We start from the raw sequence: 15489 nt of genomic DNA, 5'->3' as shown, positions 1-15489 counted from the left end.
ATTCCACTCATTCACTCGTGCGTTCACTCCACGAACACCCTGTGTGTCAAGCCTCGTGGGCTGCGGAGAATCAGAGGGAGAGGTGCCAAGGTTGCTGCCCCCACAGAGCCCCCTTCAATGGACGGGTGCTCTCTCCTGAGCTCTTATGACACAGTGAGAGGAGTCCCGTGATCGGGGTTGGCTCAGGGGCGCCTGGCTGGGTCTGGGGGGTGTGGACACAAGTGCCAGAAAGGGCTTCCTGCAGGAGCTAGTCAGGCAAAAGGGGGGAAAGAGAAGAGGAGGACAAGATGGCTGAGACAGCACGTGCAAAAGCCCTGAGGCAGGAATGAGCTCGGTGAGACCGAGGAACAGGAAGGTGCTGGACGGGAAACGGGGAAGAGTGAGGGGCCAAGAGACCACGAAGTCAGCAGGGGCCAGAGCACTCAGGGAGCAAGAGGGGAGCCCCAGGAGGGTTAGGGACCAAGACAAGCCCAGAAACAGACAGGCACGTGGAGCATCTTGACCCTGACCCCCCTGCAGAAGCACTTCCCTTTACCCAGCAGGGAACAGAGAGCCTACTTTGCCCAGTGAAGACACATCCGAATCGATGGCTGCGAGAGTTGGTCACACGCCTGCTGCTCCTTCCTTCCCTTTCCCCACACCCTTCCCCAGCAAAGAGCGTGGACACGCACACACGCACGCACACGCAGATGCACGCTCTGCCCTCGGCTCCAGGCCAGGGCACCGCCACCAGAGGGACCCTTCTTCCCAAACACCCTCGTCCCCCTGCCCGGGCCTTTTCCCGGCTGGAAGTCCCTCTTCAGAGCCCAGGGACGGGGAGACAGCACAGAAAATCTGCGTGTGGGTCTGGGGGCAGCATCACAGCATGTGGTGAGGGGGCAGCACGAGCAGAGAGAGAACGATGGGGGGGGTCAGCTGGGGTGCCGCAGGCTGACCCTCCTCCGCGCGGGCTCCCCGCCCCCAGCTCCCAGCCCATCTGGACCGTAACTGACATCAGAAGCATCCTGAATCCTGCCGTCTCCATAGGAACCCCGGCCTCAGCCACCCACCCGGGCCTGCAGGGGCTGAGAGATGTCCCTCGGCCTGTGGGGGTGGGAGCCAACCATGGCCCAGCCCCCATGTCCCTCCACCCCCACCCAAAACTCACCTGCATCCAACACCCTCGCATCCTCACAAATGTTCACAACGGCGCCCGTGTACCCAAACAGACGGGCACCGGTGCTCACGGGTATATGCAGGGCAGCCCCCCAACCCCCCCACACCCCCGGGGACATGTACGTGTGGCCACAGGCATTCACGTCCAGCCCTCCAACACCCCCATGCACACTCACAAGCAGGCCCAGCTGGGCATGCACGCACACGCACACGCACACGCACACACACACACACACACACACACACACACACACCGGTGCCCGCAGCACCCAGCAGGCCTGGAACCAGCCAGCCCGGCCAAGCGTGAGATGCCCGCCTCCGGGGAGGCCACAATGGGAGGCACAGGCCGCCAGCCGCTGAGTCAGCCCCGGGACGCCGGCATGGACATCGTCAGGTCCAGGGGGAAGGTGTCGGCCCGTCGGTGGGGCAGGACGGGGAGGGGAGCTGTCTGTCCCCAGAGGGGCCCAAGCACAAAGCACCCTCCGTCAGCCCCGCGTGTCCACCCTCGGGGTAAGCACTGCCCTCCCCCAGCTCCTGTTCAACGTGACCTCTTGTGCCTGGACTCCCCAGGTCTAGAAGGAGTTCCTCCTCCGTCCCCTGCCCTGTGGCTCCCTCCCCGGGTCTGGCCCCTCCACTCCTCACCTGGCCACCACCTCGTCATCCACCTTCACGAGGCAGTAGGGGTCACTGCTCCCAGACCTGCAGGAGAAGGGGGTTCGGGAAGGAGGTTGAGAGGGCAGCCATGAGCGGGGGTCCCGATCCACCTTCATTATACATACAGAGGGCAGCAACTGCCGGCCAGAGAGGGGAGGGGACTGGCCCAGGGTCACACGGCAGGTCCAGCTAAGAAGGCAGGGGCCCGGCAGGCGATGTCCTGGGTGCACAGCCTACCCGCTGCCTGCCTGAGTCACCATGCACGGGCTCTCTGGGCTTCCACTCACAGAAATAGAACACTGAGGCATGAGGCCAGAAAGTTCCCAGGGCTGATCTCAGGAGGCCCGGAGCTGTGGCTGGGCTGGCGGTGGAGGGGGGGGGGGGGGCATCCGGGCTTTACCACCCACTAGCTGCGGAACCGCACGGGTGCCGCTTTTTCCACTCTCTAATGTTAACACACACCTCCTGGGGCAGTTGGAGGGACTAAAGGAGATAATGCGCGGTGAGATGCATCACGGGCTGACCCCCGAGCTCTCCCCCAGGAACCTTAACGCCACCCTCTGGGGGAGGCACTGCCCTCCCCAGCTTTTCATTTCCACGAGGCTTACGCCGGGGAGAGGACTCCCAACACTCAGCCTTCAGTGGGGATGGGCCTCTGCTGGCATAGACCAGGGCACCCAGATCTCAAAGCTCAACCAATAGCACAGATATGCTGCAGCCCCTTGAGTTGCCATGAGCCAACCAACACCCGCTCTATCCCCCCTTCATAATAAGAGTTAGCAGCCACATCCCAAGCTGTCCACTAGGGCCCTCATCTCCCCTCTGTCTCATTGCACAGGCCTCCTTTGCCTTCCACCAAGCTCAGTCTGACCTCAGGGCCTTTGCACTTGCTGTCGATGTCTGCTTAAGACACTCTGTCCCCGATCTGGTCATGGCTGGCTCTGTCCTGTCATTCAAACCTCCACCCCAAAGTCCCTGATCACCTCTGTCCTTTGTAAAATTGATCTCCGATCCCTCTGAGCCCCTGAAGGCATCTTGCTCCCCCGTTTCTCTATTTAGTATCTGTCCCCCGCCAAACTTCTGAACTGTGAGCTCTTTGGAGGAGGACCTGTATCCTCTTTCCCACTATCCTCCGCCTGAGTCAGGATTCAAACCCAGGTCGATGGGGCTCAGCACACATGTTCTTAACCGATGACACCTCCACCCCACCTCACAATCCTTTCCCCAGGTGGCCCCCTCTCTTGATGTCCCAGCCCCCACCCTCTCTCCCTGCCACCCCCAACCAGCTCAGCACGTCGCTAATCCACAAATACCACAGGGTTTCAGAGAAGGGGATGTTGGCCACCAGGAGCCAGCCTGAGCCTTATCTGCTGGATGAATCCTTCCCTGTGCCTCAGTTTCCTCTCTGGACTCCTTCTCTTAACTCCCTCTGTGTGGGTGCTCCAGTGCCTGCATTTCCCTATCTGGCCTCTATCCCTGAACACCTCAGATTGGGTGGTGGCCTGTGTCCCGGCATTCTTTCCTGGGTTCTACTTCCGAACCCCCTTCCGAGCAGCGCCCCGGGCCTCAGTCTCCCCTTCTGAATCTATCTCAAAGGCACTGGGTTCGAGCCTCAGTTTCCCGACCTGGTTCTACCGCCCTGGATGCCTGTGGCTGGGTTAACCCCTGGATCTCAGTTCTCTCCCTGGGTTCTCTATCCTCGAGCTGCTTTTAAGTGGAGTCCCCTTCCTCAGTTTCCCCAACCGCAGACTCGGAGGAAGATTGGCTGGGATCCCAGGAGCAAAGAGCCGGGAGACACGCCCCCTTCTGTCAACCAGACATGACCCTGGGGCCCCTCCTGGGAGCCAGGCTCGCACGTCAGCTCCACAGCTCTGACGCACAAGGGCCTTATCAGGCTCCCATCAGGTAGGAGGCGGCAGTGGCAGGAGGCTGCCCCTCGACCCTCAATCTCTCCAGACCCTTGGCCTCTCCCGTGGCCCCTGCCCCGACCCAAGTGTGGGAAAGAAGTCCTCTCAGCCACTGCCTGCCCAGTTTGGTTTATACGTGGGAGCGGTCAGGGCTCAGATCCCAGCTGTGTGACCTTGGGCAAGAGACTTTGCCTCTCTGGACCTCAGTTTCCCCATTTATAAATGGAATTGCTAACAGGACCTACAGAAAATGTTAAGTGCAGAACCCGGCCCGGAGGAAGCCTCATAGTTGCTATCAGTAATAATGGTAACACCCAAGGGCGCCTCGCGGCTCAGTCCGTTGGGCGGTTGAGCGTCTGATTTCGGCTCAGGTCACAATCTCGCGGTTCGTGGGTTCGAGCCCCGCGTCGGGATCTGTGCTGACAGCTCGGAGCCGGGAGCCCGCTTCGGATTCTGTGTCTCCCTCTCCCTCTGCCCCTCCCCCATTTGTGCTCGCTGTCTCTCTCCAAAATAAGTAAACTTAAAAAAATAATAGTAATACTCAAGAATTATCAGTTGAGGCCTCTCCAGAGTCAGGTTGCACGCTGCCCTCAAACCTGACGAGGCTTCAGGAAGAGTCTGGGCCCTTTCTCTTAGAGACGAGAGAGAACACATCCCACCTAAGCGTCTCCGTGGGCTTGGAGATCCCAGCATGCTCTGAAGAGAACCTCTCTGACGAAGGGAGTCAACGGCCAGGGAAACTGAGGCAGGGTGGCTGGATCCCCAATGAGGGCTTAGTGACTCCTTCCCCCCCTTGCTCTGGGGCTCACCTTGGCCCGGGAACTTGGGGAAGGAGGCGTGGCCGAGAGATGTAGGAACCAGGTATGAGTCAACTTCCTCCGCAGGAAAGGCAGAAGGAGCCCCACGAGGCACGTCCAGGGGCCAGGGCGGTGCCCCCCACTCCCTCATGGCCCTCGTTCAGGACTGTGAGATGGACGCCTGGTTTCTGGAGGGGCCCCCCTCAGCCCTCCAGCAGTTTCCAGGCCCCCACTCTAGCCCCGCTGCCCCCACAGTTCCAGAATCTCATTCTCGGAGGCTCTGAGAGGGTGTCCCAGAAAGAGGGAAGCAGGGGCTTGTCCAGATGCTGCGTTCACACAGCGAGCGCTCTGCTTCTATGTCAGGTGCATGTTTACTTGGGGTGGCTGATGAGGATGAGGGGAAGTTACAACTGTTCTAAGCAGCCCAGTGTTGGGGAGGGGCGAGGTTCGCGAAATCAAAGGCAGGATACTCCTCACTGGGGACCCACAGCTGGGGGAGTCAGGGCATAGCTAAGCCCCAACCTCAACTTGGGCAAAGCCTCGGAATCCAGATCTCGGCTCACCTTGGCCACGGGAGACATCCTAACAGGTCCCCCACACCCCCACGGCTGCATGGGGCTGGGCGCCTCCTGGCCAGAGCTCCTATGCCCTGGTGGGAAATGGAGACCCAACAGGAACAAGGTTCAAGGTCACACAGTTGATATCCTGCCAAGGATCCCACACCTGTCCAGGTGCTGACACCTCAGAGCCCCTTCTGGGCTCCTGGCCAAGCAGGAGGGGGACCCCTCCTGCCGTTCTGCTGATTTGGCAACTGCTGACTCAGCCCTGGGGGAAGCATAGCCAAGGACCGATACTAAGGGGAGCCCAAGGGTCTTCCTGCCCCATCACACCTGGCTGGGGAGGGGGCTCCCGGGAGGGGGTGCCCCCTCCAGCCGCTCAGCATCCAGGGAACTCGTAGCTGGGGAGCTCAGGGCTCTGGGTTAAGAGGACCCCAGCTTCCCTCGGGCCTGATTGATGGGCCACCTGATACCACCAGATGCGAACAGAAGAATGCTGAGGCCACCCAGCCCTCTGGGCCTCCTTCCCAGGTTTCCTTTGATAGGCACCCACTCAGGCCTGGAGAAGCCCCACCTCCCGCACCTGCCGGCACTAAGGAAGAGACCCTCCCCTCCCCCAACCCCCCCCCCCCCGCTCCAATAGCACATCCCAGGAACAAAGACATCCCTCTTCCTGGGGGCAGGGTGGGGCGTCTGCTAAGTCTGGGCACCCCCTCCCACTAGGACAGCGCTGGCCATGGGGCCTCTCGCCCCGTGAAGGCGGATCTGCCCCAACGCTGTGTCTTAGACAAGAAGCCCCTGCCCACGTCACCGACCCTCCCTGGCATGCGGAACGGGTGCTCCCCCGCCCCATCCCATGTCCGGTGCGCCCCTCACCCGTGACCCGCCCCAGGGTACTCACACGTCCTTGGCAGGCAGCGCCCGGCCCTCCACCACGCGGACGTTCAGGGAGCTGCTCTTGGCCATGGCGCCCAGCCCCAAACTTTACGGGCAGAAGGGTGCCCAGGCGCCGAGGCTGGACCGCGGAGGGGACGTCTACATGTCAGCAGCTGCGAGCCTGGCGCCCTGTCTCGGGGACCCAGCGCCGCCTGTCCGAGACGCGGGTAGCTGGGGGGGGGAGGTTTCCGAGGGAGAAGAATAGGTGTCCGGGGAGGGGGCGCCCCTCGGACTCTACAGGTAGGAGCTGTGCGCGGAGGAGACAGAGCGCGCAGGGGCCACCGGCGGCTCTCGCCTCGTAGGCTGGAGCTCCGGGAGGGCGGGCAGGGGGCGGAGGGGCAGCCCAGGGCCCTCCCCCCAATCCCGCCTCCCGCGTGTCCCCCGCCCGTCCCCGGGCCCCCTCGCGCGCCCTCTGCCGGAGCCCCAGCCAAGCGCGCCTGAGCGCACCGGCGGCGGAGACCAGGGCGCGCGGAGGCTGGGACCGCCAGGTGGGGGGCGGCCCACGGCCACGGCGGGCGTGGCCGCTGGCTCGCGGTGAGTTGGCATGGGGCCCAGAAGACACAGTAGGTCCCCTGCCTGCCCTCCCTCCGACACACTCGCACCTCCCCGGCCCTTCCTTGCCCACCATCCCGGCGCCACCTCCTGGATCGCACCTCCGTGTCCTGTCCGGGAGCAGTACCCGCGGTCGGCGGGAGGCGTCGCTAGAGAGGGAGTCGCACATTCCCGGTGGGGGGGCGGGGGGGGTCCGTTCAGAGTCAAGGGAGGGGCCTCGAACATCCCCTTCCCTGTCGTTTAGTTTCCAATTAAACCCAGGCTGTGCGAGCGGCAGCTCCCACGTCACGGGCTGGCACTGCGGGGGAGGCAGCCGCGGCCGGAGGGGGAGGGGAGGCCTGAAGATAACAACCACGACAGCGGTGACAAGTCGTCCCCAATCGTTGGAACACTTACTGTGCGCCAGGCGCTGTTCTAAGCGGTTTGCAGGCAGTCTGTCGTCGTCGTCCGTCCCCGTGATGATTCCACGCACTGAGTACCGTTGCCCCGTTGCCCCCATTTTATGGATAAAGAAACAGGTTAGAGGGATGAGACGGCCCATGAAGGCGTCGGTCAGTAATTGGTTTGCCTTCCTGGGTTTGAAGCCTGACTCAACCACTTGGTAGCCGTGACGCTGAGCAAGTCACTTAGCCTCTCTGCGCCTCCGTCTGGTTTCCTCATCTGCTCCGTGGGAATAACATAGAACTTGGCTCCCAGAGCCTTGCGAGAATTAGGTGAGATAAAGCACCTGTGGAAGCAGCAGACACAGGTCTCAAAACAGTAAGGGGCGCATCCAGAAGGGGCTTGCTGTCGTTATTCTTGTCCTCCGAGGCATGACTCAAACATCAGCCCTCCTAGGAAGACTTCCAAGATGCCCTACCACCCCAGACACAGGCTTTCTTCTTTTCTCCGCTCCTCAGCTTCAGGTTGGTACATTTTTCAAGTCTTAAAACTTGCAGTTTGAAAAGCACATTTGAAACAATGTGACAGGAAGAGCCTGTCCCGGGGCAGCGCCTGACACACACCGTTTCTCACCCCCCCCCCCAATTCTCCCCCCGCCTCCCCCCCGCCAGGAGTTTGTTGTTTACCCGCCTAAGCGTTCTTGGAAGAGCTGGCACCAGGCCTGACTCACTTGGGTCAGCCCAGGGCTGGGCACCAATGGGAAGGCCCCCACGGAATGACTGCAGCAGCCAACGCCCAGACCGGTGGGACCAGGGGAGCCCTGCCCGGCCACCGGAGTAGCCATCAGCCTCCCAAGCTCCCTCCTTGACTTCCCACCCACGACTCCAGCCGGGCCGGTAAGGGATTCAGATCCCTGGAGTTCTCCCCCCACCAGCTGGCCACGATCTGCTGAGTCCTGCAACCTCCAAAGACAGGTCCTCAGTTACCCCATCTGGGATGTGGGTCTAGCCGGGCTTAGAAGTATTGCAACATCCTACAGCGGGGTACGAGAGGTGATCCAGGGTTGGATCCAGAGCAGTAGTAGCCCCAGGGGAGTGTTAAACACCCACCCTCCCCACTCTTGAGCCTTACCGGTCACCCCTGATCCTCACCAGGGGAAACCAGTATGTGCTTTGTGAGACCTACTTCAAGACAGGCTCTTTTCCCACCCCCACCTAGGGGGGGAGCTTTTGGCTAACGCTTTTTCTTCTGAGACCCTGCAGAGATCTCAAACAGGCTATCCAGCCCCCAGGGACCCCTGATGGAACCTGAGGGACCTAGTCCTGGGCCACCTGGGATGCCAGCCAAACTGCCACCAGCCATCTCGGCCAGTCTTCCGGAGCCGAGCAGGAAGTCACATTCCCGAACACCCCTCCCCAGGCCCCCAGGGGGGTTATGAAGGTTACGGACTATGCCAGCCAGGCCGCCAGGGAGCTAACTCTGTCACCTGTCCAGTATCCGGCATTGGACCCTGAAATGCGCCTGGGGCTGTGGCCACAGACCTCAAACTTTCCGAATGGCTTGGCCACTTCCTGTTGTTGTGAGAAGCTTTGACTTGAAACTGGCATAGGGTTTGGGGTCTCCCAGGGCAGCTCCTATCAAGGGGCCAATGGGTGACGGTGGCCGAGAGGAGTGTGGGACCTACTGGTGGCTACCCAGCTAGGAGAGGGGAGCGTGGGTCATGAGCACCCAAGCCTGGTCTGTCATGTGGAAGGGGCTCACCTTTCTCACGGGCTGTTGTGAGAGGTAATCAAGAGGCGGTGGAGGGCACCTGGCATCATTCCTGGCACATAGTAGGTGCTTGAGAAATGGTTAGCCTCCTCCCCTTCCCCTTTCCTCTAAGCCCATGATCATCTCCTTGCTCACTGTCTACATGGTCTAGCACCCATGGGATGCATGCCACAAGGGCTCCCTAAACCCATCAGCGGGAAGAAATGCTGAGCTCAGGAGTTAAGAGCAGAGGTGTTAGCATCCAGCCAAGCCAACCCGGGACTGCGTCCTGGCACCTACACTTCTGAGCTGGGTGTTCTTGGTGGGTTACCCTTTGGGGGCCTTAGTTTCCTCATCTGTAAAGTGGGGATAATAATGGCACCCACCTGATAGCCTGGGTGTGAGGACTGGATGGAAAAAACATCAGGTGTTTAGCACAGCCTGGCATACAGCAAGGGCTCAGTAAGTGCCCATGGGACCTCCTGACCCCCTGCTGTGCCTGACATTGAGCCCCACTGGGTGGCTGAGTTCTGAGGCTGGATCTTGAGGATGTGGCCCGTGGAACACCAGGCCCCACCCCGAATTCCAGGGAGGGATGGAACAGCCACACTTGCGGGCGGCTGCAGGTTGCTGAGCAGGGGGAATCTGGAAGTTTGCATCTCAGCGGAGAAAATCTGATAAGAGAAGTCCCAAGGTCAGGTTCTTGTACCCTGATGGGCTCTACCGCCCAGAACTGGCTGAGTCCCCCCGCCCTGCCCCCCACTGCATCCGAAAGGCTGAGCCTGGGGCCCAGGGAGAGCTCGTAAACACAGCAGAGAGAGCTTCTCATGTCAGAGGAGGGACCGGGCCTGGGCACTGGTGACTGCTCCTGAGGGCTGGCTGTGCCCATGGCTTTCCGACTCCTTGTTCAGCCATGCCACATTGGGAACTTGAGATCGTCCACGGTGGGAGAATTTATACCATGCAGGTTGGCAAATGCTACAAGGGGGGGGGGGGGAGGGGTCAGTTTAACAACACACCGCTCCCGAACTCAACACTCTTAAGATTTCAGTCACGTCCCCTCACCCCACCCCACACTGCCCCTGCCCTGTCTGTTCCTTCCACCAGGAAAGCCCTTCCACTCCCTTTTCTACCTGTTTCCTTGTTTATGTCCTACTGATTCAACTGAATCAAGATTGGGGGGGGGGGGGCGGTGAACAAAGGATAGACAATGTCATGTCAATGTCATAGACTACTACAAAGCTGTTAAAACGGATGTTCTCAAAGACGGGAAAAAGGCTGAAAAAGAAAACGTAGGTAATGGGGACAACACAGTAAACATGACCATCTATACAACATGATTCTGATGCCACAAAATATTATATGTATATATATATATATAATATTCTTTTTACTCCACGGATCCGTATCGAGTGCCTGCCGTGTCCCAGGCAGTGGGGATACAGTGAGGTATAAAACAGCCCAGCCCTGCTCTCCTGGGGCTCTCGGTGGAGTGGGGAACTGACAAAAGTAGCAGGCGGCTAACGAAATCACTCCTGGGAGGAGGTAGGAAGTGGTCCGCAGATGTTTATCAGGCATCGGAGGGGGGCAGGAGCTCCAGGGCTTTCCTAGACATGATGACATGCACTGCTTTCATAATCAGAAAAATAATGCGTGCGCCCTCCAGTTTCTGAAGGCACTGCTGGCCTTTGTGGCTGGCGCACGGCCTCCGGGTAGCCCTGGAAGACAGCTGGGAAGACAGCCACGACCACCCCCCTCCACTCCCCTCACCCCTGCCTGTTGGCACCGTTCGGTGACCTTGGTCTCTTGTTCGCTTGTTTGGTGGTATTTTACACACTCGTCTTATCTCTTAAATGTCAGGGACAATGTCTGATTCATGCCGCGCCTCCCACACCGCGTGGCACATTAAGAAAGACTCAGAACGCACTCGCTGGGTTAAACAGAATTCTGTTCCCCTCCAGGGCTGGAATCTGGCCTCTCTCGTCGTGATAATAGTCATATTATTTTTTTACTTCCTTTCTCCCCGCGGCGCCCAGGGTGGCAGCTTAATCAGTGCTGACTTACCCCCTCTCCGCTACACCTCCGCCCCCAAACCGGGGACAGACCCCTCCTCTGGCTCCACAGACCTGTCTGCCCCTCCAGACCTCAGTTTCCCCTCCTGGAAGTGGCACCATCCCTTCTGAGGCCAAGGCTGGGGGCAAGGCGGACAAACCCGGGCCCAGGTTGGGGTGAGGAGTGCGTTCTTTGTCTCGGGAGCACAAAGCCCCATTTGTGATCGCGGGGCACGATTCTGGGCAGAGGGCCACGTGGGACAGGAGGCAGCGGTGGGAGGAGTGGGCAGGATTCCCAAACCCCTCCTGTGGGCTGGCTGCCGAGGAAGCAGTAGGTCCCCTCCCCCCACAGCCTGAAACACGGTGTCCGGCTGCCAGTCTGACGCCCTGCTTCCTCCTTCCTCGGCCCTTCTCCCTAAGGTGGCCTCCCCACCCCTGCCTTGGAATGGAGAAGTAGGCAGGGGGAGGCCACCCAGGCATGAGATCTGGGGGCGGGGAGAGTGGATATTTCCAGAGCTACGGGTTGTGGCCAAGGGCAAGGCCAGCCTAGAAGTTGTGTCCTGCTGTCACTCAGCAGCCCGACCCAACCTGTCTCCCAGGCCAAGGGGACAGAGAGGTGGGGGGAGGGGGGCTGGGACCTCTGCCTCAGCAGCGTGGCAGGGGAGCCCCAAGAGGACCTGGAAGCAACGCCCCATTTAAAGCAGAAATGCAAAGGCCTGGGGCATGGAGGGGTTTAGCCTGACCCATCCCATCATCCTTGAATTCTGCACACCGACAGACAGACCTTTGTTCTCTTGTAGGAAGAAGCCACATCCTCCTGCCTCGGGGCCTTTGCGCATGCTGTTCTGTCTCCTTGGAATACTTTTCCTTTCTTCTTCTCACCCCTCTTTATCCTTCAGGTCTGGGTTCACATGATACTTTCTCAGAGAGGCTTCCCTCCCTGCTCCTTACACCCTGGGCTTCTTCCCCTAGGCCTTCCAGAGCATAATGACATATTTGCAGTCATTTGAGGCCTCTGACCTCCCCATCAGCCTGTATGTCCCATGTGGGCAGGATTTGCCTTAACCACTGTTGTGTCCTCACACGGTGCCTGCTACAGAGTAAGTGCTCAATAAACATCTGCCCCCCCCCCCCCCCCCCCCAAACCCAAACAAACCACCTCTAAGAGAACAGAGATTAAAAAGGGAAGGACGCCTAGCAGCTTCAAGATGAGGACATCCTCCGAACAGGAAAGGAAGGGAATGGAGCCTGAGGAGGGAGAGATCCAAGACGGGCTCGAGGGTATCTGAAGTGCTGTAGTTGAGAAGGTGGGCTCCACGTCCAGATGGCCGAGTTCAAGTCCCGCCTTGGGCGTGACACGTCGCACGAAGGAAAAAGCAGCAGATCTGACCGTCAACGTTTAAAACTGTTCTTTGCGAGAGACCACGTGAAGAGACTGAAAAGACAAGCTACAGCCTGGGAGAAAACACGCAACAGAGGTCTATCTGGCACATCCAGACGTGTATCTAGAATATATATAAAGAAGTTCCCCAAACCCAACGGCTAAAAACAATTCATTAGAACACAGGCGACAGATGCGGAACGGATATTTGGCCGAAGCGGAGACACAGATGGCAAAGAAGTACGCAAAAAGATGTTCCTCATCATTACAGCCAGTAGAGAAGTGCAAAGACCACAAGGAGACATCACTGCACCTATCAGAATGGCTAAAACAAAAGTGGCGAGAATAGCGAGGATGAAGAAAAAACAAAACAAAACACCGGATCACTCGTGCATTGTCGGTGGGAATATGGTACCGCCACTCTGGAAAAGACTATGGCGGTTTCCTTAACAGTTATGCTCACGGGCATCCATCCCAGAGGAGTGAGAGCTTCCGTTCACACAAAAACCGGGACGTGAATCCTCACGGCGGCTTTATTCGGGAGAGCCCCAAACTGCCAAGAACCCAAATGTCCTTCTACCTGAATGGTTACACTGTGGCCATCCATCCCGCGGCAGGCTACTCAGCGATCAAAAAGAATAAACGCTGATGCATGTAGCAAGTAGGATGGGTCTCCAGAGAACAAAGCGGAGTGAAAAAGCCAGCCTCAAAGGTTACATACTGTACAATTCCACCTAGGTAACATCCTTGACGTGACAAAACTATGCAGATGGAGAACAGATAAATAGTCTCCAGGGGTTAGGGAGGCAGGAGGGAGGGAAGGGGTCCTGGCTATCAAAGGGCGGCATGAAGGATCCCAGCGAGGAACGTTCTGCAGCTTGACGGTGACCGTCACAGGGGTCCACATGTGATAACTTTGCATAGGACTAAATACACACACGCATGAGTGCATGTAAAACTGGGAGATCTGATTAAGGCTTGTGGATTGTATCGATGCCAATTTCTTGGTTGTGATACTGTGCGGTCAGGTGCAAGATGGAACCATCGGAGGAAACCGGGTGGAGGGATATGGGATCTGTCTGTATTACTTCTTAAAATTTTTTTTCAATTTTTTTATTTATTTAATTTTTTTTTTTTTTTTTTTGAGGGAGGGAGAGAGAGAGAGAGAGACGGAGCATGAGCTGCGAAGGGGCAGAAAGAGGGAGACACAGAATCCGAAGCACGCTCCAGGCCCTGAGCTGTCAGCACACAGCCCGACGCGGGGCTCGAACTCACAAACCATGAGATCATGACCTGAGCCGAAGTCGGTCTCTCAACCAACCCGAGCCACCCAGGCACCCCCAAATAAATACACTTTAAAAAAAGCAACTTATGTTTTTAAAACTGGTACAGCCACTTTGAAAAAAGTTTGCAGTTTTTCAGTTAGACACATACTTACCATATGAGTCAGCAATCCTGCTCCTACATATTTATACAGAGCAGAATGAAAGCTTATGTTCACACAAAAATCTGTCCATGAATACACAGGCTCTCTATTTGTCATTGCCCAGAACCAGAAATGACCCAGCGGGAGGCTGAATAAACAAACCATGGTATACAATCAAATACTACTCGGCAATGAAGAAGAATGAATTATGGATACCCCCATCAACAGGAATGAATTTCAAATGAACACTTCTGTGTTAAAGAAGCCAGACTCAAAAGGCTACAAAGTATAGAATTCCATTTCTGATATTCTGGAAAAGGCAAAACTATCAGGATAGAGAGCAGGTCAGTGGTTGCCAGGGGCTAGGGTGGGGACAAGGGTTAATTATGAAGAAGCATGGGGACTTTTGGGGGTGATGGAAACATTTTGTACCTTGACTGTGGCGGTGATGACCCATGACTTTCTGCATTTGCCAAACCCATAGAACTGTACGTGAAAAAAAAAAATGAATTTTACATTATGTAAATTATACCTCAATATTTTTAAACCAAGAAAAAAATTAGGTCGTGTAGCTTATAACTTCACGTCAACATATGCAGAAAGATATATGTGCAATTTAATGCAAAATGATCCAAGAGAAAATGTACATTATTTTAGCTCCTTTCTAAAAATATGCCCTCAGGGGCGCCTGGGTGGCTCAGACGGTTAAACGTCCGACTCCGGCTCAGGTCATGATCCTGCGGTTTGTGAGTTCGAGCCCCGTGTGGGGCTCTGTGCTGACAGCTCGGAGCCTGGAGCCTGCTTCCGATTCTGTGTCCCCCAGTCATGCTCTGTCTCTATCTCAAATATAGATAAACATTTAAGTAAACAATAAACAAACAAACAAACAAACAAATAAATAAATAAAAATGTGCTCTGACAAAATGCTTAGGAGTGCATGGTTTTTCCTAACAGTGTTATTCTGCAATGAGAAAATATATTTCTTTACATGAAAAAAATTACTTAAAACAGAAAAATAAAACGATCGAAAGCACAGATGATGAGATGCTAGCGTGTATTATTTCTGGGTGGAGGACCCATGGGTATCTGCAGTTTTGGTCAGGGCGCTTTTCTCTAACACCGTCCCCCAGGGTGCCGTTTTTAGGAATTAACTTAGACATTGCATAGAAAGCGCTGGGGCGCCTGGGTGGCGCAGTCGGTTAAGCGTCCGACTTCAGCCAGGTCACGATCTCGCGGTCCGTGAGTTCGAGCCCCGCGTCAGGCTCTGGACTGATGGCTCGGAACCTGGAGCCTGTTTCCGATTCTGTGTCTCCCTCTCTCTCTGCCCCTCCCCCGTTCATGCTCTGTCTCTCTCTGTCCCAAAAATAAATAAAAAACGTTGAAAAAAAAATTAAAAAAAAAAAAAAAAAAAGAAAGCGCTTAGCACAGTGCCTGAACAACAGTAATCGCTCAAGGTATGTCAGCTCCTCCCCATCCCCCAAATCTGGGGCTCCTCCAGCCCGGCCTCCAGCCCGGCCTCCCCTGGGTGGTGCTGATCTCCCTTAACCACACTGGGAGCTCCACGAGACTGGGCCAGGGTAGCCCCATCCCCAGCAAAAGGTGTTGACCCTCGGAGGGATGGAACGTAGTAGGCCCTCAGCACTTTGCCAGGGAGTGAATAGCCCTGCCCAGGACCTGGCAAACAGTGGGTGCCCAATAATTACTCTTTGAACAGACAACTAACCGTTACAACCATGATCGAGGCGTCCCGTCCCATCCCACCCGGCCGGGAAGAGGCTTGACCAGACATGCGGCACCAAATGGGTAAATTTTTGGCTGAAGGACCCACCTCCTCTCCACTGCACCCCAGTTTACATTGGGACTTAAAGCCGTCTCTGGAATAGGCGGAGTCTGCTCTCCGCCCTACCCGCCTTGGGAGGCCCCCCCCCCCCCCCCCCCCCCCC

The 15489-nt window shown here is 57.2% G+C and overlaps 1 protein-coding gene and 1 long non-coding RNA gene across 2 annotated transcripts in view; both read right to left on the bottom strand.

Annotated features, from left to right (window-relative positions):
- RASAL1 (RAS protein activator like 1) overlaps positions 1 to 6718 on the bottom strand; it is a 29447-nt gene extending 22729 nt beyond the window's left edge. Inside the window, exons 1-2 of the mRNA XM_049619305.1 lie at positions 5972 to 6718; positions 1798 to 1854 (exon numbers count right to left, since the gene is read on the bottom strand). Coding sequence (XP_049475262.1) covers positions 1798 to 1854; positions 5972 to 6036 — 122 coding nt within the window. The 5' untranslated portion in view covers positions 6037 to 6718. The remainder of the gene's footprint in view (positions 1 to 1797; positions 1855 to 5971) is intronic.
- A 3320-nt stretch (positions 6719 to 10038) lies between these two features.
- Positions 10039 to 15480, bottom strand: LOC125914167 (uncharacterized). Its single transcript, XR_007455230.1, has 3 exons — positions 15375 to 15480; positions 13979 to 14032; positions 10039 to 10295 (listed from the first exon to the last, which is right to left on the bottom strand). It is a non-coding gene; the product is annotated as an uncharacterized LOC125914167 (long non-coding RNA).
- Between the last annotated feature and the right edge of the window lie 9 nt (positions 15481 to 15489).

Source organism: Panthera uncia (assembly GCF_023721935.1).
Source record: "Panthera uncia isolate 11264 chromosome D3 unlocalized genomic scaffold, Puncia_PCG_1.0 HiC_scaffold_8, whole genome shotgun sequence".
Classification (NCBI taxonomy): Eukaryota; Metazoa; Chordata; class Mammalia; order Carnivora; family Felidae; genus Panthera; species Panthera uncia.
Note: the sequence above shows the minus strand (reverse complement) of the source record. Positions and strands in the feature narration are given on the sequence as shown.